This window comes from Bos javanicus, chromosome 28 (genome assembly GCF_032452875.1).
Source record: "Bos javanicus breed banteng chromosome 28, ARS-OSU_banteng_1.0, whole genome shotgun sequence".
Taxonomy (NCBI): Eukaryota; Metazoa; Chordata; class Mammalia; order Artiodactyla; family Bovidae; genus Bos; species Bos javanicus.
The window spans coordinates 10,816,700-10,843,356 of record NC_083895.1 but is presented as its reverse complement, the minus strand read 5'-3'; the positions used below and the strand labels follow the sequence as shown (position 1 = coordinate 10,843,356).

Below are 26,657 nucleotides of genomic sequence, written 5' to 3'. Positions count from 1 at the left end.
TATGGGAACTATGATATAACATTAAATTGCTTGTGTTTCCCTCCCTTTTTTTATTTGAAATTGTTAACAAGCAGCCAGATGGCCAACATTCAAGAAGCATAAGAAATAAGACAATGGTAAAGCCACAAATACAGTGAAAAACTGGATATGAAAGCCACAAATATTTAAGAATATATTTGGGCAAGGCTGAATAAGAAGATAGTTCTAAAAGAGGCCAACTCTGTTAATTAAGGAATTCACTCCAGTCAAAAGGGAGAAACATGAGAGTCTTAAAATGTAACATTATCATAAAAAACATTTATTATTGGTTGTTTAAAGTTATCATTATGTGACAAGCTCTAAAAAGTGTACAGATCTATCAGTGGTAATAATGAGGGATAGAGAAGTAGGGAATGGAATTCTGTATTTATGAAAAGGAGCAAGGATCTTAAAAAAAAAAGGCTTAGGAACAACAGAGCAGCCCCTCTCTGGAAGGATGGCCACAGCCAGAGGCAGCGTCTGGATCAGTGGGACCTACAACACCCACCAGGGCTTGAACTACCCTGGCCTCGACCTCATGCTAGCTCCTCTCATAAAATAAAGAGCATGAAAATGAAACGGCACTTATTTGATGACAAAGGAAAGTGGGGCCTTAATATCTCTTCCTTTGGAGGCATCTTGGTCTTTGGTTTCAGGGGCGGGGGGTAATATGGGGCATCTCATGCACCCAGGCCTGGGTGAGGCCCCCTTTGCAAGCCATGCTCCCATCCCGAGTGCTCGTTTCTCATCCTCTTGGAAGTGGAGCTGCCCGTGCTGGGCGTGAGGGTGCTGCCCGATGGATGGACACAGGGACGCTACCAAAACCAAAGGGCCAGCACAAAAGTCAGTGTCACTCTTTAAGGAAAAAAAAATAGGACCCGGACTGTGACTCAGCCATGAAAAAGAATGAAATAGTGCCGTTTGCAGCAACATGGATGGATCTAGAGATTGTCAAACTGAGTGAAGGAAGTCAGACAGGGAAGGAGAAATATCCTATAACATCCCTTATAGATGGAATCTAAAAAGAAATGATATAAATGAACTTACTTACCAAACAGAAACAGATTCACAGATTTAAAGAATGAACTTATGGTGGCCGGGTGGGGGGAGGATGGGGGAAAGGGAGAGTTAAAAGTTTGGGATGGACATGTACACCGAACTATATTTAAAATGGATAACCAACAAAGACCTGCCATATAGCACATTGGTTCAATGTTATGTGGCAGCCTGGATGGGAGGGGAGTCTGGGGGAAAATGGATGCATGTATATGTATGGCTGAGTTTCTTTGCTGTTCACCTGAAACTACCACAACACAGTTAATTGGCTATCTGAAAGTGAAAGTCTTGTCGCTCAGTTGTGTTCGACTCTTTGCGAACCCATAGCCCTTCAGGCTCCTCTGTCCATGGAATTCTTCAGGCCAAGAATACTGAGTGGGTAGCCATTCCCTTCTCCAGGGGATCTTCCTGACCCAGGGATTTCCTACATTGCAGGCAGATTCTTTACTGTGTGAGCCACCAGGGAAGCCCTGATACCCCAATACAAAATATACAGTTGAGGGGGGAAAAAAAAACCCAATACAAAATAAAAAGCTTAGGAAAAAAGAAAAAAAAAAAAACCAGGCCCAATCCCATCACAGCATCCTCTGGCTTGGATCAACATTTAGGAAAGGACAGGAAAGGCGGGCCCCCACAGCCCCCTCCCTGGGAATGCCTGGGGAAGCTCTCTGTAGGGTCCTTGGTGGGACCCAGGGCTCAATGTCAGCGGCGGAGCCCGCAGGCAGCACATACTTGAGCTCCTGGGCGATGGCGGCAATCTGCTCCACACGGTCCTGGTGTGCAGCCAGGTCGCTCTCGAAGGCCTCGTGCTTCCGCAGCAGAGCCCGAACTTCCGTCAGGGTTGACGACTCGTAATCCTTCTGCAGCAAGATCTGCTCTTTGCCTGCAATGGTTGCAGCAAGGGAGTGTGAGGGCTTTGGCCTCTTTGCAAAGTCCTGGGTCATTTCAGAAAACCAAGAGAAGGGAGAAAGAAGGACAGCCCTGAAGAGGCAGAGATAATATCTCAGCTAGAATTCAGGCTGTCACTCTGCTAAGGAGGCCTTGAGCCCCTGTGTGTTCTAGAACGGTGGAACGCACACTGCGTGCATGCTAGGTCACTTCAGTCATGTCTGACTCTTTGCGACTCTAGGGACTGTAGCCTGAAGCCTTCTCTGGCCATGGAATTCTCCGGGAAAGAATACTGGAATGGGTTGCTGTGCCCTCTCCCAGGGGATCTTCCCGACCCAGAAATAGAACCTCCATCTCTTAAGTCTCCTGCACTGCCAGGTGAGTGGGAAGCCCGGAAAGCACACTGAGCACGTTCTAAAGAACAAGTCTGTGTTATTCCTAAAGAAGTACCTGACTTCCTTGTGATGCTCAGTTAAGCTAGTAATTACTAGCCCATGAACATTATCCGGGATTATTAGACAAAACACGTGTACTCTTACTTGTCTGCCCATGGGTTCAACCATCTTAGCCCGATTCTGCTTGTTTGAAAACTTTATTTTTTACTGAGATTAAATGCAGCCTGTGATTTTTTTCTAATAACAACAGAAAAATTTCTCTCTGAAACTGTTTCGCCACAAATATTTCTTAAGTCAAGCAAGTTCTGTGGTTATAACTGGACCCATTTTTATTCCCTGGTTGATGACCTTTAAGAATGTAATTCCACAAAGCTAGACATGGAAAGCAAATGTTCACATACTGAATGATGACAACACAGCACTATGTGCCAAATGCCAACTGAAATACCTTATAAATATGAACTCATTAAATCTTCACAAAAACCCTGTGAAGGAGGGACGACTGTTACCCCACTTTGCAGAGGACACTGAGGCCTTGAGAGGTAAGAAGCATGCAGGGTGCACAGTTGGGAGGTGTCAGTGCTAGGAGGCCAACCTGCCTGGCTGCACGTCTGTGTGACCGTCTTTCTGTGCAACATGGACAGTCAAGCAGTACGACAGCAAAAGGAACCCAAAGGATGAGGGAAACCTCCCTGTCCTTTCTCAAAATAGATGATCATGTCACGAGGGGATGTTCTGTTCTTCTACCTCAGCAAAGAGCGCAGAGTCTAAATGATAGCACAAGCACAGCATCACAGCCATGCAAACAGGTATGCCTGTGAGGCCTGAAAGGAGCAGATGAATCTAAGTGAAACAAGAGCATTGGGAAGACAGAAAACCATACCTTGTGTTCTTTCCTTGCAAGCAGATTTGCTAAGTGGGAAATTTTGTTGCTTTTGTAGCATTTAATAAAACTTCTATCTGCAGAAGCTAGTTTCTGGGCCAGGGCTGTCTGACCCACAGTTAGGGAATAAACAGATGATTGTGGAATCAGACAGAGGAAAGTAGGGTGAGTCAGGAGGAGGCTGGGCCTTAAGGAGGACGAGGCCTAGCTGTGTAGTTAAGTGTGGGAAGAATGTACTATGAGTCCTGTTTGGTAAAAACATCCATCTTCATCTCTACTTTTTTGTTTTTGGCTGCACAGTACAGCTTGCTGGATCTCAGTTCCCTGACCTGGGATTGAACCTGGGCCACAACAATGAAAGCATGGAGTCCTAACCGCTAGACTGCCAGGAAATTCCCCATACCCATCTCCTGAAGTACCCTAGGACCTGGGACAGCAAACCAGAAAGGGGCGAGGGCAGCTGCCTACAGGGCCACAGGCACCAGGGACAGTGGTCACTGCACACATGCACGGCTCTGTCCGCAACTCAACCCCAATTTTCCAGGAGCCCACCGTGCCCCAAGGACTCACCGTACGCCCAGGTTTCATGCGTGGATGCCTTCTGCCGGAACTTCTCAGCCAGGTGCTCCACGCGCTCCAGCCTCCGGATCTCGTTCAGCAGCCACTCCTCGTAGCCCTTCTCTGCCTGCTCCAGCCGCTGCCAGGCGCCCGCAATGTCCTGGGATGGTTGGGGACAAGCACAGCATATCCGTTATGTTCTGGCCCCCTGGGCTCCCCTCTGATCCCCTCTGTGATGTCAGCGGCATTTTCCTGGGTGCCTTCTTGTCCTTCCTTCGCCCTCTGTACTCCCCACCCACCCCAAATAACCATCCCCATGTTTTGGCTTCTAAACATCTTCATTACCACCTTTTGGACTTTTTGGACTAAGATGGCCCTTCTCATCAGTGAACAGATATCAAATGCTTCTCCAGATGTGGACAAAGGTTTACACACTTTAATTTTCTGGCTACTAGAAGCTGAAGCCACAGAATGACTCAGCCTCAAAATGACTCAGAGACTGGGCTCTACCAGCCGCCAACTGGTTCCCGGACATCACACGCGTGCAGGCGCTGTGGGAACCTTTGGTATAAGAGTGGACAGCACCTGTAAAGTTCCCAGGGCCCCCGTGTAGTTTTCATGACTGTGGTGGGGGGTGGGGAGAAAGACAACAAATAAGGAATTAAACAAGCAAAACTCCTATTTCCGACAGTGATGTGCTGCTAAGGAAAAACAACTCACAGTCAAGTGACACTGATGAGGGCATGTGAGAGCGGTTCCTTTAGGCGGGTTACTGAGCGGAGACGCCTCTGAGGAGCTGGCATTTGAGTCGAGACCTCAGGGATGGGAAAGCCAAGTTCATGATGAAGGGAGGGATGAGCTAAAGGCCTGTGGAAGGGGTGCACTCTGGGCTTGGGAAGGGCCACAGCAGGTGTGTCCATAGATGGCTGAGGGGCAGAGCAGCCGGAGATGAGGTCAGCAGGGCGGGGTGGGGGTCGGACCACGTCAGATCCCGGAAAAGGGATCTGGATCTTATTCTAGATATTTTAGAAAGTCACTGGAGGGTTTTGAGAAGAAAGGAGACATACTGTGATTTATGTTTTAAAAAGATGGGGACTTCCCTGGTAGTCCAGGGGTTAAGACTCAATGCAGGGGATGTGGGTTTGACTCCTGGTTGGGGAACTACGAGATCCCACATGCCACAGGGCACAGCTGGCATGCCACAGGAAAAAAATTTTTTTAAAAGATGATGGCAGCTGCTATGTAGAGAATGCATTTTAGGGGGAAAAGAACAAGAAAAGCAAGTGAGAAAGTCACTGCAGGGTCCAAAGAGAAGCACTGGTGGCTTAGCACAGGCGACAGCAACAGAGGTCGAGAGAAGGGCTCAGGTTCAAGGTATGATCCCGAGCCAGGGGAACTTGCTGAGGAACCAGATACAAGAAAGTGACAGAATGGGAGGATCTGAGATGACACCTGGGTCTGGGGCTTTAGTAACTTAGGGGTCAGTGATGCCATTTACTCACACAGAGCTCACTGCAGAAGGACTCCTGGATGTTAGGTTTTGAGACATCCAAGTGGACATATGAATCTGGAACTGGGGCAGAAATCAGAGCTGGAGATGTCAAATTTGGGAGACATTGCCATTATAGCTGGTAATTAAAGCCACAAGCCTGGATGAGTTCACTTGCAGGTGTCAAGACAGAGGAGAAAGTCAGGAACCCTTGACCCAGAAACCATCTACCTATAGCCTCGGGGGAGGAAGCAAAGCTGTGAGCAGTGACTGGAAGGACTCGGTGGTCAGGCAGGAGGAACTCAGCTAAGTTCAAGAGTGGAAGGAGTTTCAAGGAAGCCATGGTCACAGCAACAGAAAACATGAAAGCAGAAGGGACCACTGGGTTGTCAACATGGATGGTGCTGACTTTGAACAGAACAGTCTCCATGTAGGTGGGATGGAAGCCAGATTACTTACTGCAGGTTGAAGAGTAAAAGAAGTAAAGGAAGAGGAAGGAACCAAAGCTAAGGACCATAAAGAATTCTCTCTGGATATCCTGCTGCAAAGGGAGCTGAGAAACAGGACAGCTGCTGTGGGGAGACGTGGAGTCATAGGAGGTTTTCATTTTTGTCTGGTAGATTCTAGACTGCTTCCTAATGCGGATGGGAAAGATTCAGCAGAGTGGGAGAAACCAATATGCAGAGAGGGAGGTAAATGTAGGACTGAGGCCTGGAGAAGGTGAAACGGGGAGGTGGTAACAGGAGGGAACAGAGGTATGTGATGGAGACGCCAGTCCACCCAGAGGCGGGGAGGGGAGGGAGGGACACCATCACCAGGTGTCTGTGAGAGGCCTGCTCTGTGTGAGGCACCAACAGCAGGGAGAGGCAAGAATTGCATGATGGCAGAGAGAAAATATCCAGAAGGAAGTGGCCACAGGGTCAAAATTATAGTCAGTGCCTCCTCTCAGCGGCAAATCAGAGGAGGGACTTTATGAAAAAAAAGAGCAGGGTGCCCCCGGGGCCAAGGGGCTACTCACCGACACCATCTTGCCCTCGGAGGGCATGAAGGCCGGCCGGTTGCTGATCCTCAGCTTGGTCTGCAGGGTGTTGAAGTTGATCTCCAGCTGGCACTTCTCCTGCACCTTGGGAGGCTTGTGCTTCCGGCGATAATCCCGGAAGTCCTCCAGCTTCTTCTGCATGGCCTGCATGGTCTTCTCAGGAGTCCGGTTCTCGAGCCAGGGGATCGTGCGCCGAATCCATTCCAAAAGCTGCTCCCAAAACACACACACACACATAAAAACTGCTGAAAAAAACAGCAAACTGACCCCCAGTTATAAAACAGAGGCATCTAACAATTGGGAATGGGTTGACCAAAAGCTCCTGAGATTATAGAAGTCTGTAACAGCCCCATCTGTAAGGAGGACACAAATGGAGACTTCAGTCCCCACCCAGGGCCACTCACCCTTGCCCAAGTGTACAGGTTGAAAACTCAGAGTCAGCACAAGGCATGTTTTACAAAAATGAGACATTTACAGGAAACTTGGGGACCAGACATGAGCAGACAAATGCTGGATGGAGCTTTCAAATGAAAAAAAAAAAAAACAACCAAAAACTTCACGTGGTGGAATAAAATCAGGAAAGGACTGGGTTTAACTTAAAATGTATTTCTAGTTTCAATCGGCTCAAATCTAATGGGTCTATTTACTACACAAAAGCACTGTAAATCTGGAACTGACTCAATGCCAAAGTGTATTTTAATAGCTAACTTTCAAGGAAATCCACAGGATGAAGGTGGAAATGGCAATGAATCCCAAGAATGAAGGATGCCCCGTTCTCTTGAATTACCACCAAGGCCTTACAAACGCCCTGCACAGTCTATCTGAAGAGGATGAATAAAGGACCAAGTAAGACAATGAAGGCTATCATCACTGAGGAGCATCTGTCCTTTGGTCCTGGTCATACTTCAACCCTGAAGCTGGATCACTGGCATTAAATGATGCTGCAAATGGAATTTTCCCACAACAGTGCAAAGTAAAAACAGCATCATCAGCTTGGACTAATACATACAACTACTTGGGAAAATTGATTCCAAGTGTTCCGATGCTTTACCCAGGACAGGCCAAGTATGAGCCCGAGTAACTCACAGCAAACATGACTTGTTCTCCGCTACTGTCACTGTGGCTGAGTTCAATCCAGAGAGGATCTCAGCCTGGTCCTGCTTTGCTTTGGTTGCATGCATACTCGGTTGTGGCCAACTCTTTGCAACCCCATGGACTATAGCCTGCTAGGCTCCTCTGTCCATGGGATTCTCCAGGCAAGAATACTAGAGTAGGTTGCCATGTCCTTCTGCAGGGAATCTTCCCGACCCAGGCATCGAACTTAAGTCTCCTGCATCTCCTGCACTGGCATGTGGATTCTTTACCACTAAGCCACCTGGCTTCTCCGGTCCTGCTTAGTTAATATTTACACTATAATAAGAACAAAAAGAAGAGCAGCGTGGAAAGTGCTACTCTAACCAAGAATCTGACTGAAGAGCTGTAAAAAGGCATCCTGGAAACTCATGCTCAAATGTCTTGGACGGAGGGCTCTACCAGCTCTGCCTCCACCAGGTTCCCTCTAGATATTTGATATTTAAATACATACACAGGGCTGAGCCTCTGTCATCTCACTATGGATTGTACATGTTCCTTAGATCCTAAGTCACTGCGTGGAGCCGGGATCCTGAATACGGAGTGCATCCAATGTGATGTCAGAAGCCAATGAAGCAGGAAAAAAACAAGGAACGCAGTGTCATCTAGGGGAGTCCAACCCCGGAGGTGCAGAGCTTCTAACATGCAAACTACCTCCATGCCCTGCAGTGCTTGGAACAACCTGCAGCAGGATCTTAGTGCCAATAATTAAGCTGCTACAAGATGAACAATTCCTGAGAGCTAGTGGAGTTTCCTACTTTAGTCTACCTGAGATGAAAAATGCAAAGAAAAACAAAACAAAACAAAACACTTGACAATCCGTGTTCACCCTCTGTTTCTCACCCTCAGGGAGGGAATGGACAAGACCGCGGGGACCCGTTTCCTTTACCTCACTCGCTAGCCTCTCATATTCTTCCATCAGCCTCTCATTCTCTTGATTCACAGCAAGAACCTTACATATCCTGTTAGCCGCTGTCTCAGCCTGTAAAACACAATAGGTAAACAGGACGGCTCTGTCGACAGGGACGTGCATACACAAGGCGGAAGGCGGCAGGGCAGGGGTGGCATGTGCTGTAAATGGTGCAGCTTCTAGGTTCTGGTGGGGTAAGCCTGAGGATATGGCTCTTGCACACTATGGGTCATTGCATTCCTTTAGGACAGTTTCATACAGACTTACACAGCAAGGTGAATATACTGTAGGGAATAACAGGAAGATTAGCGTTAGTTGAAAACATGAGCTTTGTGGAACATCAAACAAGTTAGTAACAGAAATCGATGGGTCGCAGAAACAAAAATCTCTGGTCCCTGGGCGTCCACCTGAGCCCTCCCAGGGGTCCCCAACTTCCGGGATCTAATGCCTGATGATCTGAGGTGGAGCTGATGTAATAAGAATAGAAATAAAGTGCACAGTAAATGTAATGCATTTGAATCATCCCGAAACCATCCCCTACCCTGGTCCATGGAAAAACTGTCTTCCCTGAAATCGGCCCCTGGTGCCAAAAAGGTTGGAGCCTGCTGCTCTAACCGACCTCAAAACTACAGGGCAGGAACTCTCCAATCACATTAGATATCAAAGCAGAGAGGACTGGGTTCTAAATACATCTATCATTCCCCTGAGCTCACAGAAGCCCTTCTTTTCCCAAAATGAACACATAGAATGTGTTAGCTGGGATCCTTTCTCGGAACAGAACCTGCTTTAAGACTTTGTTTAATCCACCTGAGTAGCTGTTGTGGTATCAGTAATTTTCTATTGTCCTTCTGTGGGGAGCTTGAGCTAGGAGTGGCCAAGTACCTTAAACCATGACCATGAGACCCATCTGGCTTCCAGCCCTCCTGCCTCATCCCAAGTCTTGCTTCTGAAACCCTCATAGGGGCCAATTTCCAATTACTACCATTTTCTGGAGACGGTCTTATAGAGTTATAGAGATCATAGAAATAATACATCCCTTGTCCACCCCCATCTATAAGAACACTGCAAGTAGAGATACGGGAACAGGCAGGAGGCAAAAACAGGGGACCAGGGAGAAAACGGAGGGACACCTACCTGTGATGTCCCTCAGGCTGTTGGTTAACGAGCATGCATTTTTTTTGAGGTTTTAACACTGTTATCTTTTCACTATTTCAGTTACATTAATATTCATCTTGCAAGATGTTTGAACAGGTCACTGAATAGTGAAGAGCATCCAGGTAGAAGAGAACTATTAATAAAAATGGGCCCTGGAAAGGTGTCCACTCCTCCTGGTCAAATCCCTCTTCACCACTCAATCAGTGCAGCCCAATTTTCATGGCTCTTGCTTTTCCTAAAGCATGAGTATTTCCCACAATTGACTAGTGAAATGTGAGCAATATCTTAGAAGGACAGAGAACTAAGAACACTTCAAGAACTTGAAAGGTAAAGCTATTAAGTAAAAAAGCATTCACAGTTTGGAACTTGCCAAGTTAGGTCATTACAAAACACTCAGAAAGAGTCCCAGGTAAGATGTGAAGTGCTTGGACACACACCCAGGCATGCACGCATGTGCTCGCGTGCACACGTAGACATGTAACTGAAACCAATGCACAGGGCAGCATGGCAACCGGATAGACGAGGGTTAAATACCTGCTCCGCGCCCGCGAAAGCATGGTAGAAGCAGGAAACGTATGTCATGATAGCTCTTTCATCGGGCTTGGGAGTGTTCACAATGTCTGAGGGAGGGAAAAATAACACAGAGAACAGACATACACACAGATGAAGAGTAGAAACCAGGGTGAACAAAGGGAAGAACAAACTGATTTACATTTGACTTTCTGCGTTTTTTGGGCCCACCATCCTGACCTTTAGGAAGGCCGTGCAGAACTGAACGCTCGTGAACACAATGCTTTCAACCAGCACGTTTCTTTTTACATCGTCAAAATGAGGGTTTCTCTCCCACCCTGGGTGGGTTTTTTTTTTTTTTTTTTAAGTGCAGGCAAGGTATTCCTATGGGAACCCGGGTGCTGCCTATTAGAGTTGGTTCCCACTTCCTAAGGACCTGTGGGATCCTGCCTTTTAAGTGGATCACGTCATCTGCCATTTTGGCTGTAAGCAGCCATCTCACATCTGTCCCTTTGCAAGATGCAGGAGGACATGTAGACCTCTCTGGCCCCTTCGTGGCCACCACTTCCCCTCCCCTCCCTCACAATCCTTGGCTTTCTGCTCTGTGCACAGCCCTCACTTAAACGGGGATGAAGTTCACTGAAGACAGCACGTTTTCTAATCCTTCTATACATACTTACCATGCGATTGATAGAAACCACCCAGAGTAACAGAACTTCTACAAAGAAGGGCATACATGACTTGAACTTCTTACTATGACTCTCGCCACCATATGTAGGAGCTGCCAAGACAACCACCAGGAAGAGAGAAAACAGAACCACAGGAACATACACTCTTCCTTTCTCACCTTGGCCACCCCATTTCTAACTTGAGACTCAGTTCAGTCACTGACAGAATGCAGTTAAAAAAGGTGTTGTGTAATTCCCCAAGGTGAAAGCTCGTCATCGGATTTCCAGAGGATATCAATAGGATATGGGCTTGTGGAACAGCATGGAACCTTCTAGAAAATGAACATGAATGGCATACTACTTACTGCATAAACAGTACGTTTCAAAGAAAAACAGACTGAAAAAAACAAATGACTGCTTCTTTGGAACCAGATGGATCTCCTTACTCCGAGGAGTTGGGGGATGGGGGAGAGAAAAACAACTGGAGAAAAAAGTCAAGACACAGAAGGTAAGAGGTGAGTGGCGACTTATGTGTCACATCCTCACCTTCTGTGCACCGGCAAAAGCATGATAGTAACAGGAGACATAAGTCATGATGGCTCTCTCACCAGGTCTGGCAGCGTATACTAAACCCGTGTGGAAAAAAGAAGGTAAACTGCTAGGATGTTCCAACAGCAGCAGGCCTCTCAGAGAGGCCAAAGTCTTAAATCTTCCCCCTTGCCCACATACTTCTGATGTTCAAACTTTGGCTCAAATCAAAGAAGTCACATTTGCAAGTTCCTTACTCTGTGTGCACTTCTAAGAACCGCCAGAGAGAAGGGCACGGCCAGCTCAGAAGAGCCCTAAACAAGCAAGTAAGTCCCATCCATGCCTGGAGTGGGAACTCCAGAATTCCACTGAGTGCACACAATGGTGCCCCCTCCCTCTGGACAGATGGGGTGTCCCAGGGTCACCCAGAGGCCTCCGGCAGGTCCACACAGACCATGAGCACCGAAAAATCTACAGCTGGTGCTCACTGGAGGCAGGAACATAGAGAAACAACTTTCACAGCTTTTTTAAAAGTGTGGAAGGTACTTAAGACGGGAAAGAATCTCACCAGTTTTTATTATAGGTTCATGGCTGGGTAGCCCAATTAGCTACTCCATTTAGAGTTCAGAGACCATCACAAATGACAAGAAGAAAGGTCAAAGGATTTGCCAAAGCGATTAACGATCTGAGGGGAGGAAACTGGTATTTAAGACATTACAATGAAAGAGTGACAGAGGGAGGAACATGTTACTACGAAGCTGTGGGGATGGTGAGTCCAGACGCAGGTGGCAAACACACAGAGGATAATTAACGGTGGGGGAAGATCTGCTGGGGAGCTGGTTACACCACCGCATGCCCCCCACCCAAGCCACTCAAGCTCATAACTCTTTTGCCAGAAGACTCTTACAGAAACTACTCTGCAAAGAAAATAATATCATACATAAGCGTTTTTCTGAACCATTAAAAACAAAACAAAAAAGGAAAAATATTAAGAGGCAATGATGTCACAGAGGAGCAGGAAATGAACAGAGTGCCAACATATCCCATGTCCTCAGGATAAGCAGAAGATACGCCCAGACCAGGACTCAGAATAAAGGAGAGCCAGGAGCAAGAGGATGACCAGCCTGCCAGAGTAACAGGGTAATTCCAAGCTCACCCTCCACTGTCAGAAGTCAGGGAGGCATCAGTGAAGGAAAAAATGAATTTACCGTCACTTGTTTTTTCCTCTCTTCAGTATCCTAGCAGTTCATTCAAGTGGTAAACTCTGCATAGGTATTTACTGCACGTAAAGTTTAAAGGCCAGAGCACCCAAATGTAAACGTAGGTCAGAAGATGGATGGACAAGAAGAAAAAGGTACTTCTTGTACATTGAGACTTCATTGTTTCATTGCCTTTCTCCCTCTAATGAGTTTGTGAAAAACCATAAGTAGATTCCAAAGAATGTATTCAAGTGTGTTCAACATCCAGTATTACAGGTGTTTGATAAAATGGCCATTAACAAACAGGCAAAATTAGACTATTCACTGACAGATCACTGAATGGGTTACACTGTGGCCCTCAAAATGACAGGTGGAGTCCTGCTTCCTGGTACCTGTGAATGCGACCTTATTAGAAGTATATCTTTGCAGATGTGATCAAGATGAGGTCATGCTGGAGAAAGACGCACCCTTAATCCACGGTGACCGGTATCCTTTAGGAAGAGGGAAAAGGCATAGAAACAGATGCAGAGGGAAGATGGCCATGTAAAGACAGTCAAGAGACTGGAGCAATGCTAAAAGGAGCTGAAGAACACCTGCGGCTTCTAGAAGCTGGAAGAACAAGAAGAGGTCCTCCTCCACAGACTCCGGAGGGAGAACGGCCCTGCCAACACCGTGATTTCAGAGTTACAGTTTACAGAACTAAGAGAGAATAAATTTCTGTTGTTTCAAGTCACCTACTTCGTGGTATTTTGTTAGGGCAGCCATGATACAGTCACCAAAAATAAGGAAGAACAGAAGAATGACAACTGACCAGAACCAAGCTCTTCGTTTTCCCCCAACAATGCTAATTAGCAGAAGCAACAAACCAACAGAGAATAGTACGATTCACAACAAGCACAGGAATATAAATTCCTTGAGGGCTGGGCCCTGCCTTATATATCTCGTCATCTGCAGCATCTCCAGGGTCTTGTATATGGTGGGTGCTCATCAAGCATCTGCTGAGTGAGAAGTGATTCATGCATAAGTGAAATGAAATAAGTGAATGATGTCCATGTATATGCACTTCCAATGCTGTGCCAGGGCAAAACTCACACAAACTCATCTCACAAAAAGGGCAGGAAAAGTTCTGAAACCAGTCCCCAGCATGAGGGCTGCTAAGCTAAAACATATTGAAAGGTTCCAGCTCTAATGAAACTAAATTTAACTCGAACAAATTAAAGATGAGACATGAAAATCTGAGAGGCACACGATGGCTAACTGTTCTATTGTCTACATTGTGATTCCATAACTTCTAGTGGGAAGGATTGTTTTTCCTTGTGGAGTCTTAAAGCTTAAGGAGAGTTATTTGTTAAATTTCTGCCTATGTAGTTCAAAAAAGAAGCAACCTTATGTTGTTTAAAAAATTAAATTAAGATAGGAAGCTTTCCATTGAAAATCACAAACCAAAGCATTCCGTTTCTTTGCCAAAGTTGAACCTTTTACCAAGTCCTTTCACTACAGTCTTGCTGGCTTGCTTTTGAATAGGATTCTAAAAAATAACTTTGAACTAGCTACACATGAAATATTCTATTAATTATGAGGCCAATGACAGAAACTTCCAAGGGACCCTAGGGCTTCAGATGTAACCTAGCTATACACTTTACAAGTCCCCACGTGTGGCCGTAACATAGGGAGCCCACAGATTTTCTGTAAGTCAGTAAACACAATTTTCATCTCACCTTCTGCATCCAACATTTTGGGAATATCCAGGTGCTTCTCTGCTATTTCCATGGCCAGGTTGATATTTCCTATTGGGTCATCCTGCATGGAAAAGAATATAACCAGCTTTTTAACATGTTTTTTGAACAGCACTTAATGAATTTTTTTTATATGCCTCATTTTGGGGCTGAAACTTTCCCATCCATACATAACCACAATAGTATAAGATTTTCTTTCTTATCTTTTCCCAAACACTTCAAACATTTAGAGAAACATCAAAAATAACATAAAAATTACTCAATCCATGCACACTTTATAAAATGTGAGCCAAAAGTCTGAGAGAACAGATACTGTGTGGCTGGGAGGAAAGTTGTGAAATATCTTCTCATGAATGGGAAAAAAAAACAAAATGTCCTGGATACTTTGGCATTTATTTCCAACTCTTGATAACAAAAATTTAGATGATTCCAAAAGGAAGCATGAAACATACATTTTTCCCAGATCTGGAAGGTGGTCATGGAGAATATTCATTAGTACAACACTAACTTTACATTTATTTATGTTTTAAATACAAGAAAATTCTGCTTTTAGCCTGTTTAGGTGAAACTTTTAGATCACTAAAGATTGTTACAACATGGCTACAAAGAGCCAAAGTTCGGTTTGCAGAATATTAAATTTTAAAAATCAAATTATTAAAGAAACTATAGAAACAATATTGTAAATGAAAACTGTGAAGAAATTTTTGTTCTTACGACTGTGTTTGTCATCCACAGTAAAACTGGTTAAATATATATGTAACATAACAAAGCATATTTAACCAGATGTTTTTAACTGAAATACTGAAAAATTAAAAGATGTATTTAATATTTCTTCTTTTTATCTTCTAAAGAGATTAAGTATTGTGAATCTGAAATGGGGTGGGGGAGTATATAATACAGAAAAATCAAAATGAGAAGTAATGTTAGTCCAGAGATGACTATAACGAACTTTATCATCAAAGCCATTTAAACATTTCAGAAGCTGCAGTGTTTTGCAATGAGAACAATCACTTTGATATGGTGAAACATTTAAAACATGCAGGCTTCAAAGACGTTCAGTGCTCAAGGAAGAAACCAAAGCAAGCCTCCTGGCCTCTCAGAGTTCACTATCATTTCAGGCAAAACGTTTTTTCAATTCCGTGTTGTCTTCACAAAGCATATAATCCTTTTATTAAAAGCAGCCATATAATAAGGGGAGTCTTAGCTGCACATTTTATGCAAATTTTGTAAAGCCAAATAGATGAGTAAAAGTTTCTTTTTGTTCTTAACACAGAAGAAAAATTTCAGCATTAAAAACAAAGTAATAATTCAGAGACTTTGTGAATGGTATCTCACTTAGAATGTGACTTGACATAAAACATGGCAATTAAGTGTTTTCTCGGCTCAGCTACTGGTATGTGACCCTGGGCAGATTACAAAATTCTCCTCTTCTTCACCTGTAAATCTGGGATAATAAGAGTACCAACTTTACAGGCATGTTACATTACACAGCTTACTGTGCATTATGAAGACTGAAAGACTAATTGCGCATGTACATGCAGGCATGCTCTGTCGCTTCAGTTGTGTCTGACTCTTTGCAACTCCATGGACCATAGCCCACCAGGATCCTCTGTCCACAGGATTTTCCTGGCAAGAATACTGGAGTGGGTTGCCATGCCCTCCTCCAGGGGATCTTCCCCACCCAGGGACTGAACCCGTGTCTCCTGCACTGGAGGCAGATTCTTTATTGCTGAGCCACCAGGGAAGCCCTTGTATAATATACATAAAATATATGTATTAATATTAACAGTAAAACCCAGATGTATGACACATACTAATACATATATAATAAACATATATACTTATTAAGTGCCTAATCTAGAGCTTATCAAAGTATTAACTGGTACTGTTAATTATTATCATTTTTTTACTGATCATAGGTGGCCAATTACCACATGTCTATTGACCTTTTGTAATAAAAACTTCCCAGGTGGCGTTAATGGTAAAGAATCCACCTGCTAAGGCAGGAGACACAAGAGACTCAGGTTCAAGCCCATGGTTGGGAAGACCTCCTGGAGTAATGGAAATGGCAAACTACTCTAGTATTCTTGCCTGCAAAATTCCATGGACAGAGGAGCCTGGTAGGCAGAGGAGCCTGGCAGGCTACAGTCTTTGGGGCTGCAAACAGTCGGACACGACTGAGCGACTGAACACTAAAAACTGACCCTTATAAATGGCTAATGAAGTTAGGTCTATTTAGTATAATTCCTTCATTTTGCAAATAAGCTAAACAGTAACTGAAAAAAATATACACTGTCTCTAGGTTTCAGAATAACTCTGGGATGAGAACATACACTTGGGGAAGTTGAAAAACTCTGGCTGCCCATTCCCTTTGGCAGTCTTCCATTTGAGGACCACAGTTCTCACCTTCAGGACACAAGTGCATTTTTCATGTGCTACCCCATGGTCAGTGAAGACAGGTCAGGGGGAGGGTGGTGAGCATGTGACAACTGCAAGGTGGCCAAAGCCAGCACACTCTTCCACGCCCCCCTCCACGGGTCACACCATGAGAGAAGCATGCAGCAAAGACCAGATTCCACACCAAACACAGCAACTCGAGGTGCACGGCCAGCCAAGCACACCAGCAGCGGGGGGAAATGTGCCCGACGCCCTGGCAGGAATGGTCATGGGGCGTCTTAAGTCTTTACATGGCCTTATTACTGGGCAGATAGACTGTCCATTGCAAGATTTAGAAGGGGGCAGGATTTCTTTTTTCCATCACAGATCACATGTGCAAACTATTTTAAAGAAAGAATTCAGACTATTTGAAACTTAAGCGCAATAAAAGCTTAAGCTTAAAGGGAGAATGAAACTTTCCTAAGCTGGAAAAAAAAAAAAAAAAGAACTTTCGTAAGCTGAATTTTTTTAAAAGAGAAGAACAAAAATTCCCCAAACCTCTTTTCTAAGGGTGCAACTAACACCTTACATCAATAGCAAGGTAATTATGAAGCATCTCTTGTGTGAGAAACAAGTTAATCAACTCTGAATAAATAGGTCAGCAACTAAATCCTTCAGAAAAGATAAAAGGAATTTAAATACAAGGTTTGGGGTATCTGCATCTCCTTCCCCAAATAGATACTTCACTTCCCATATTTTCAATCTGGGAATGTAAAATCTCTAAGAAACATACATAAAGCTTTCATAGTAAATCAAACCAATACAACAAACATCGTAATATGGGCCAAAATGGTGACTTGGCTCTGGGTCATGTCCTGCCCTAAAATGACAAGTGAGCACTCTCCCGGCCACCCTTCCTGTCCTCACCCCTCGCCGGGCTGGCCGGGAGGGCATACTGGCAGCAGCCTGGGTGTTGGTGTGAGTTCAGGGCCGACGGGCTCAGTCTCAGACGACATGCTGGGGGCAGGGTGGACACAGCATGCCAGGCCCCCCAAATGACCTTGTTCAGCTTTGAGTAGTCAATGAGGTCGGGCCGGTGTCTGTGGATGAGCGCACAGAGTCCAAGGCCATCTTTCCAGCTGCACGACAGTCACAGTCGGGAGGAACAGGAACTCGGGTTAATGGAGAGGCGGCAGCAGCAGCAGCAAGGGGCTGCCCTTGGTCATACGTTGGCCTGGAATTTGGGACCCAGAGCCCCAGGTACCTCCCTCGCTCCCCCACCCAGTGACGCTGTGGCCCCTTCCCTGGGAACACTCATCTCTCTCCTGGGGTCTGCCAAGGACTGCCACCCCTTATACTAGTTTTGATTCCATCTACGGCTTCAGGCTCAGCCTTGCCTGGGACTCCCTCCCTGCTGCGCTTCTGCTGTGCTGGTCAGTTCTGTGCTGGGAGAACCAGCAGGGACGGAGGGAAGATGTTCCCCCCACCAATGCTCCTCTTGCCACTCAGGATCTGGCAGGTCTGGCTCCCTCCTTTCTCTCTCGTCCAAGTCCCTGGAGTCGGCCCAACAGACAGACACCAGGACGGTCCACCCTGAAACGCCCAGGACACACTTTCCTCCAAGAGCACGCTCCTTAGTACGCTCCGAAATCCTACACTCTCCCCTATCCTTCTTCATAGGGTTCTTTTCTATTATTGCTTTATTTGTTTGTTTGTTTTAAGGCAATGACGCATAAGCACTTGAAGGACTTAAAGACACCACTGTGTTCCCAGGCACCCTCAGGCTATGAGCTCCCTGGTGGCAGGTTCACTGAAGACCAGGAGCGGGAGTCCTGTGCCTTGAAGGGTGGGGAAGAAGGAGACCCCAGGAGCTATACTGTTGAAGGGCTCAGGCCCATTTTGGGCCAGAGGAAGAAAAGAAGGTAAGTGGAAGGCCAGACTGGGCTTCTGACATTCACCCAGCAGGTCCCAGCCTTCCAGGTCCTCTCATCCTGACAGCTTGTTGTACGAACAGCAAGGCTCCTCCTCACCTGTGTGCACTCAGGACACCTAATAATACTTATCTCCCTAGATGAGCCTCCCCTCCTGGGGGCTCATCTGTATCCTTCATTTCTTTTCTCTGATCTATGGGGGCTAGGGACCCATTTACATTCACGGGTATCCCTGTCACACAAAGGCAGAAAACATAAACACCCGGCAAAAGATGGACACGAGAAAGGACAGACCGAAACAAGGGACAGAAATCATGCTCTCACATTATTTCTGGATCTCCTTCATTCAGCTCCCTATAGTTTTTCAAACAGGCCTTTTCTATTTTTCTCCAATCCCAGCCTACAAAGCTGACTGATGAAGCATCTTCTGGGCACTGCAGACAAGAGGGACAGGGTGGACCTCGTACATGGGATATGCAGACCCTAGTTCAATCTCCCCTTGTCCCTGAGAAGCCATCCCTGCCGTATCCCTGCATGATGCTCACAAACCATACCAGTCTCCCTAGCCTGAATCCAATGTTTTCCCCAGTGGGACCCTAAGCATCAATCAGTCCAGAGCCTGAGTTCTACTACATACAGAAAACGCCCCACAGACAGGAAGAGACACTGAAATAAATAAACACTGTTCTCCCTGTCCACTCATATTCCAGAGGGCATATAAGGACCCCAGGGCCCTGGCTGCTCACCTGGTATGGAAGTTCTGAATGTTCACATTTCTATAAGGAGCAGTCTTCCTTTGACACCAAAGTAGCAGGCCTTCTTTGGCAGAGGTTTCTGTAATGATAGCCAAGAGAAAGAGTTCACCCTCACCCATCACTCACCCAAGTTCTTGTATTTGTTAAAAGAGACTTCCTAGAGGGCCCATCACCAAAGACATCACCTCTGCAAGAGGAGAGGGGCTGGAACCCTCTTCCCAGGGACTGACTTCTGATGCCCCTTGAAGGGGCTTAAAAGGGATAATACAGAAGCAACAACAAGGTATGACATAATGAATACCAATCCAGACATCACGGGTACTGGTAACTTGCCTTTCTGATGAAAAAAAAATTTTTTTAATGTGTGTAATTTATAACTTAACTAACCTGTCATTGTCATTGCAACCCACTCCAGTATTCTTGCCTCGAGAATCCCATGGACGGAGGAGCCTGGGGGCTACAGTCCACAGGGTCTCGAAGAGTCGGACACGACTGAGCGACTAACAAATACACACCACCTGTCAATGATCTCATTTAAAATGTATATTCTTAAGTAAATGGAATTCAGAGAGGCCACTGTGTCTGAAATGTATTCCCTTCTATATTCCCTCAGTGATTTAAAAATACTTAAAGGTTTTTATTGGCAAATTCCACGTTTGGCCACTGGGGTTCTGACCAAGGCGGAAAAAAAAAAAAAAACAACCAACCACTACTGGGAATTTCCTGGTATTCCAGGGATTAAGACGACGCGTCTACTGCAGGGGGCTCAGGTCCCATCTCTAGTTGGAGAACTAAGATCCCGCATGCCACACAGTGTGGCAAAACAATAAGAACAACAGCCTCCTTGCTGCAACAGCCATGAAGACACTGTTTAGATGTCTCACGGCTGGGAACACAGCACAGAACTAATGTCCCAGCTGCCACTCTCTGAATCCACCCCTGCATCCCCCTGAGGACACACTTCTTCAGGGCTACTCCAGCCCCAGGCTGAGCAAAGGACGGGCACCAAAGTGGGGCCATTCCTGCCGCAAGTGGGACTCCTCTGAGAGCAACTGAGGCTGAGGGACTCCCCATCAGCCCGGCTGAACCTGCCTGAGGACCACTCTGCAAAATGAGATTTTTCTTTCCCAAGTCCTTCTCTCCACAGCACAAGTGTCAGCCAGGCACTAGGCGCCCTGCCATCTACTGCTTCCCTTATCTTATCCTCCACAGGCATTTCCCCCAACAAATCTCTAGCATTTCTGCTATGAACTGAATGTCTGTGTGTGTGTGTGTGTGTTAGTCACTCAGTCATGTCCAACTCTTTGCGACCCCATGGACTGTAGCCCACCAGGCTCCTTTGTCCATGAGATTCTCCAGGCAAGAGTACTGGAGTAGGTTGCCGTTTCCTTCTCCACTGAAAGTCTGCTGCTAAGGCGCTTCAGTCGTGTCTGACTCCGTGCGACCCCATAGACGGCAGCCCACGAGGCTCCCCTGTCCCTGGGATTCTCCAAGAAAGAACACTGGAGTGGGTTGCCATTTCCTTCTCCAGTGCATGAAAGTGAAAAGTGAAAGGGAAGTTGCTCAGTCATGTCTGACTCTTAGCGACCCCATGGACCCCAGCCTACAAGGCTCCTCCGCCCATGGGATTTTCCAGGCAAGAGTGCTGGAGTGGGTGCCATTGCTTTCTCTGACTGAATGTCTGTGTCCCCCTCAAATTCATGGGTTGGAGCCCTAACCACCAATGTGATGGTACTTAGAGATGGAGCCTTTGGGAGGTGATTAGGGTTAGATGAGGTCATGAGGGTAGGGCCCTCATGATGGGATTAGTGCCCTCATAAGATGAGCAAGCTCTCTGCTGTCTCTCTCTGTCTTTCTCTTCCCACCTGTCTTTCTCCCTTCCCTCTTCTTCTCTGCCATGTGAGGACACAGAGAGAAGGCAGCCATCTACAAGCCGAGAGCCCTCACTAGAAACTAACAGTGCTAGCAACCTGATCTTGCACTTTCAGCCAAATAAATTTCTGTTAAGCCACCCAGGCTATGGTATTTTGTATGGCAGCCTGAACAGGTTATGACAGCTTCTAACGCCATCCTGGCACTTGCTTCTTAGAGGACCCAAAGTTTCATACATCCAAATAGCTCCTCAAAACCTGAACATGTGGACTCTCATTCAAAATTGGGCCTTGGCCTTCCATTTCAGTATGAAGTTGACTTTTTCAAATCAAGATAAGTATTCTATAATTACTTCTCTGAAGTTCCCACTTCTAGTTCAGACTTTTCTTTGACCCATAATCCAGATGAAACAACACAACCCCCCAAATTTTGTGTGCTCCAAGAATAATTTGAATGGCTCCTGATCATGTCTCTTATTAATAGCAAATTCCTGTTAAGGAAAAAGACTGAAAGATCTAAGACTTTATTGCAATATTAAGTCATACAGATATTGAAACATGGCACTCCATAGCTAGCTGTTCTGCTATAGACATAACAGCCTGCCTTTGGGGTTCTAGCCAATGGTAAGAAAATAGTAAGAAAAAGTACAATAGGAGGAGATAATCCAAACTTTTAAATAAAACTTGGATTAGTGCTCACTTCGGCAGCACATATACTAAAATTGGAATGATACAGAGAAAATTAGCATAGCCCCTGTGCATGAATGACACGAAAATCTGCGAAGTGTTCCATATTTTAAAATATTGTATTCTAACACACATAGACGAAATCTAGAAAAATGGTACTGAAGAATTTATTCACAGGGCAGCTCTGGAGAAACAGACATAGAGAACAGACTTATGGACGTGGGGAGAGGGGAGGAGAGGGTGAGATGTATGGAAAGAGTAACATGGAAACTTATATTACCATATGTAAAATAGAGAGCCAACAGGAATTTGCTGTATGGCTCAGGAAACTCAAAACAGGGGCTCTGTATCAGCCTAGAGGGGTGGGATGGGGAGGGAGATGGGAGGGAGGTTCAAAAGGGAGGGGATATGTATACTTATGTCTGATTCATGTTGAGGTTTGACAGAAAACAACAAAATTCTGTAAAGCAAATATACTTCAATAAAAAAATAAATTAAAAAAAAAACAGGTTAGGTAAGTAAACATACAGAAAGTAGATTAATACAACCTTATAACTGCCACTTACATTTAGATTTATGATTTTTCTTAAAGATTTTTTGACGTGGACTATGTTTAAAGTCTTTATTGAATTTGTTACAATATTGCTTCTGTTTTGTTTTGGTTTGTTTGGCCCCAAGGCAGGGGATGTTAGCTCCCCAACTAGGGATTGAAACTGTACCCCCTGCGTTGGAAGGGAAAGTCTTAACTGCTAGACCACCAGGGAAGTCCCTTAACCTTAGATTTGTAAGTCATTTTGTAAATCATTATTGTTTAGTCACTAAGTTGTGTCTGACTCTTTGCGACCCCATGGATTGTAGCCCACCAGGCTCCTTCCGTCCATGGGATTCCCCAGGCAAGAAAAGCCATGAGTTTAACCTAATTTCTGTTTGAATATGTCTGAACACTCTTAGACCATGAATGCTGAAGCAAGTATTTCCCCTGTTGAATTGGCTACTGTAATAAAGCTGACTCTCTCTCACCCCAATTTAATTTTGAGGCATTCAATGGAAGGTTACAAGCCTGTGCCAAATAGCACACGACTGAGGTATACCTCACCCCCTGTAGGTGAAGGTTAAACCTGAAAAGTCCCCACAGAAAACCCTGACGGTGGGTACACAAAGCATGCTATAAATAGGCAGTGTCATCTGTCATTCCATCATGAGCAACCATACGACACACCAAGGAACTGCACCTACTCAGGCTTCTCTGCACTGCCCTCAGCAGCAGATACGGCAACCTCTCGTTTTCCTTCTTAGAAGAAGCCCATCATTTCTGTTGATGGAGAGTGGCTTCTCAAAGAATTCCGTCTAAATAACAATGTCTTTTTCTACATAATAGATGTCATTTAAATAAATTAGACAATTCTTCTGTACGCTTACAGAAATTAAGTGAGGTTTTTTTAAGAAATGACTCCATGAAAGTTAAACAAATAAAAAAATAGATTAGCAAACTATCTACTGTGTAGGACACTAAAAGACTTCTGTTTGAAGAGATTTATTTAAGCACTTTGCCAGTGGAGTCGCAATTCTGAATGTTTATTTCCTAGTCATTTGAAAATCTTTCTATCACGATGTGTTTTACAAAAAAACTATGATTTGATTATCTTATCTTGGACACATTAATAATAATTTGGGGGAAAACCTCTAGTGGATCATACCATTCATAGTTACATTTGAAATAGAAGTAAGTTTTCAATTAATATTATCAGTAATTTAAAATGTAACCAATCAGAAAAACCTGAGGTCAAGTTCACCTCTGTGATACCTGTGGGAAAAGGATTTGCTTCCCATGGGTGGAGGAGCCTGGTAGGCTACAGTCCATGGGGTCGCTAAGAGTCGGACACGACTGAGCGACTTCACTTTCACTTTTCACTTTCATGCATTGAGAAGGAAATGGCAGCCCACTCCAGTGTTCTTGCCTGGAGAATCCCAGGAATGGGGGAGCCTGGTGGGCTGCCGTCTATGGGGTCGCACAGAGTCGGACACGACTGAAGCAACTTAGCAGCAGCAGCAGTGTAGTAAATGCAATGATGTGAACAAGATTTTTTAACTTGTTCTACAAAGTGGGTTCAACTGCTTAAATATTTAAATGTAGAAGTATATAAAATTGATTAAATGATTATAAATTATTCTTTCTTAACAAAGCAGGAACTTTTTAAAAGCATCTCATAATTTTCACAAGCATGAACGGAATGTACTTTAATAAGAGTACATTGTATGAGGGACTTTCCTGGAGGTTCAGTGGTTAAGAATCTGCCTTGCAATGCAGGGGTTATGGGTTTGATCCCCGGTCAGGGAACTAAGATCCCCCATGCCACAGAGCAACTAAGCCCGAGAGCTTCAACTATTGAGCCCAGACACTCCGGAGCCCATGTACCAAAACTAGAGAGTCCATATGTCTGCAGTGAAGATCCCTAATGCACAATTAAGACATGACACAGTCAAATAAATAAATATTTCTTTAAAAAAGTCCATTGTATGAAAGTTTTCAAATTCAGGCTCAATAAATTCAAGCTGCCTGCTATTCCTGAGCTTGAATTACTGAGGCTTTAATATCATTATATTTTAGTTTGATCTTTAGAGAAATTCCTAGACAGAATTATAAACAATGCTCTTGGCCCTTACCATTCAGGTGCCTGGTTATCTGTTAGGAGACAAACTTGGAGAAGGTTGAACAAGTCAGACTACACTTAAGTATGATATGCAGCTACGCATTTTGTGATGCAAGTGCTAAACAAGCCAAGTCCTAATTTTAAGACTGTCAATTTGACACTTTTGACAGTGTTGAATTCATCAAAACATTTGGGAACGCAGTGGGCGTAAAAGACTAAAGAGTTCCATCTTCAGTGGCAGGGCCAAGGATTGGGATTATATTACAACAATGAAACAGTTACTGGGCTCAAAAATAGGATGACAATAGAGATTTTGTTTTGTTTTTTTTTTAAAAAGAGGGGGGAGGGAGTGAAGGATAAGAGAGAGAGGAAGTTAAAAATGAACTAAGGAATGAACAAACAGATTTCAATTGATTATCTTTTCGCACTTGGAAAAAAAAGGGTTTCAAGCTGTGAAGTCTAAAGAACTGTTATAATCATGAACCGAAAAGTATAATAAGCAATAAAGAAGCTCAAAAAAAAAATACTCATTTAAAAAAGCGACTTCTGTTCTGAACATGTGCTCATCTTTTCCTAAATGATTCCACCCCCATGAATGAAATAGCATTGCTGGGGTCTCTTTTTTCATACAAATAGAAAACTCGTGAAAACCCAACTCAGGCATCTTTCATTCAATCATGTAAGTGACTGTTCAGTTTTATAAAACTCTATTCAAACTTGACTTTATCAACTCAATTTTATTCTAAGTATCTATCAGGTTTTTACCCAAGTCATTTACCTTCAACTGAAATATCCTGAATAGCAAAGCGCAGGATGATGGTCCAGATCATACCCAGCGTCATCTTCACGTTGCCATCAACAATTTCTTTAGGTAAGAAAAAACAACAAAAAATGAAGTTAAAGATAACATAATCAGTATATAAAGTTTTCCTATGAGTCTTCTATAAGTTTTGATTTCAGAGCTATTGGAAAATAACATACGGAAAGACGAGTTTCTGTTTTTGTAAGTGTTGTAGCATGTCTAGTTATAAATGTGGTATTCATAACCAAATGTCTCCAGTTTAAATTCTAAGTTAATAATGAGCACAGATCTTGCATATGCAAAGGCACTGAAAACAACCCAGGGATTTCCCAGGTTTAAAGACTAGATGTGCTAAGGTTCTAAATAATCAAACACAGAGAACACAGACTCATCTTTACTCTGATTCTTCTTCTCAAGCTCCCCAGTTGGCAGGCTATCGGATTCAGTTGCAAAATAAATGAATGGCAGGGTAGTCTCAGCTCCTGCTAGACTCACCAGGACTCCCAATCTCCCACAGATAATGGAGATCCTTCTTATTAGTTCTTATTAAGAGTCACTGGGCTGGGGAAACCATAATTCAAAAAAACACATGTATACCAATGTTCACTGCAGTACTATTTACAACAGCCAGGACAAGGAAGCAATCTAGATGTTCACTGACAGATGAATGGATAGAAAAGTTGTATGAAGTTCCCTGGTGGCACAGAGAGTAAAGAGTCTGCCTACAATGCGGGGGACCCAGGTTCAATCCCTGGGTCAGGAAGATCTCCTGGAGAAGGAAATGGCAACCCACTCCAGTATTCTTTCCTAGAGAATCCCCATAGACAGAGGAGCCTGGCAGGCTACAGTCCATGCGGTTGTGAAGAGTTGGACCCAACTGAGTGACTTCACATTCACATATTTATAAGGGATACAGTCATAAAAAGGAATGAAATTGAGTCAGCTATAGTGATGCAGATGAACCTAAAGTATGGTATACAGAGTGAAGTAAGTCAGAAAGAGAAAAACAAATATCGTATATTAATGCATACATATGCAATCTACAAAAATGGTACTAATGAATCCATTTGCAGAGCAGGAACACAGATGCAGACGTAGAGAACGGACTTGTGCACACAGGAGGGGAAGTCTGTGTTAGGACGAACTAAGAGAAGAGCACTGACTTATATATACTACGAGGTATAAAATATGTAGCTAGTGGGAAGAAGCTGCTCTATGGCACAGGGAGCTCAGCTCGGTGCTCTGTGATGACCTAAAGGGGCGGGATGTGGAGAGTGAGAGGGAGGCTCCAGAGGGAGGGGATATATGTACACATACAGCTGATTCACACTGTTGTATGGCAGAAACTAACACAACATTGTAAAGCAATTGTACTCCAATTTTTAAAAAAACTCACTGGGCTATATAAACTCTTTCTCCTT

The 26,657-nt window shown here is 44.5% G+C and overlaps 1 protein-coding gene and 1 non-coding gene across 2 annotated transcripts in view; one reads left to right on the top strand and one right to left on the bottom strand.

Annotated features, from left to right (window-relative positions):
- The window catches only part of ACTN2 (actinin alpha 2), a 78,554-nt gene that overhangs the window by 18,896 nt on the left and 33,001 nt on the right, over nucleotides 1–26,657 (bottom strand). The window contains exons 4-12 of the mRNA XM_061404929.1: nucleotides 25,213–25,299; nucleotides 19,217–19,304; nucleotides 17,600–17,678; nucleotides 14,146–14,227; nucleotides 10,057–10,142; nucleotides 8,347–8,439; nucleotides 6,306–6,536; nucleotides 3,811–3,958; nucleotides 1,807–1,957 (exon numbers count right to left, since the gene is read on the bottom strand). Coding sequence (XP_061260913.1) covers nucleotides 1,807–1,957; nucleotides 3,811–3,958; nucleotides 6,306–6,536; nucleotides 8,347–8,439; nucleotides 10,057–10,142; nucleotides 14,146–14,227; nucleotides 17,600–17,678; nucleotides 19,217–19,304; nucleotides 25,213–25,299 — 1,045 coding nt within the window. The remainder of the gene's footprint in view (nucleotides 1–1,806; nucleotides 1,958–3,810; nucleotides 3,959–6,305; nucleotides 6,537–8,346; nucleotides 8,440–10,056; nucleotides 10,143–14,145; nucleotides 14,228–17,599; nucleotides 17,679–19,216; nucleotides 19,305–25,212; nucleotides 25,300–26,657) is intronic.
- On the top strand, nucleotides 21,789–21,895 carry LOC133240800 (U6 spliceosomal RNA). The gene has a single exon (XR_009734398.1). It is a non-coding gene; the product is annotated as a U6 spliceosomal RNA (small nuclear RNA).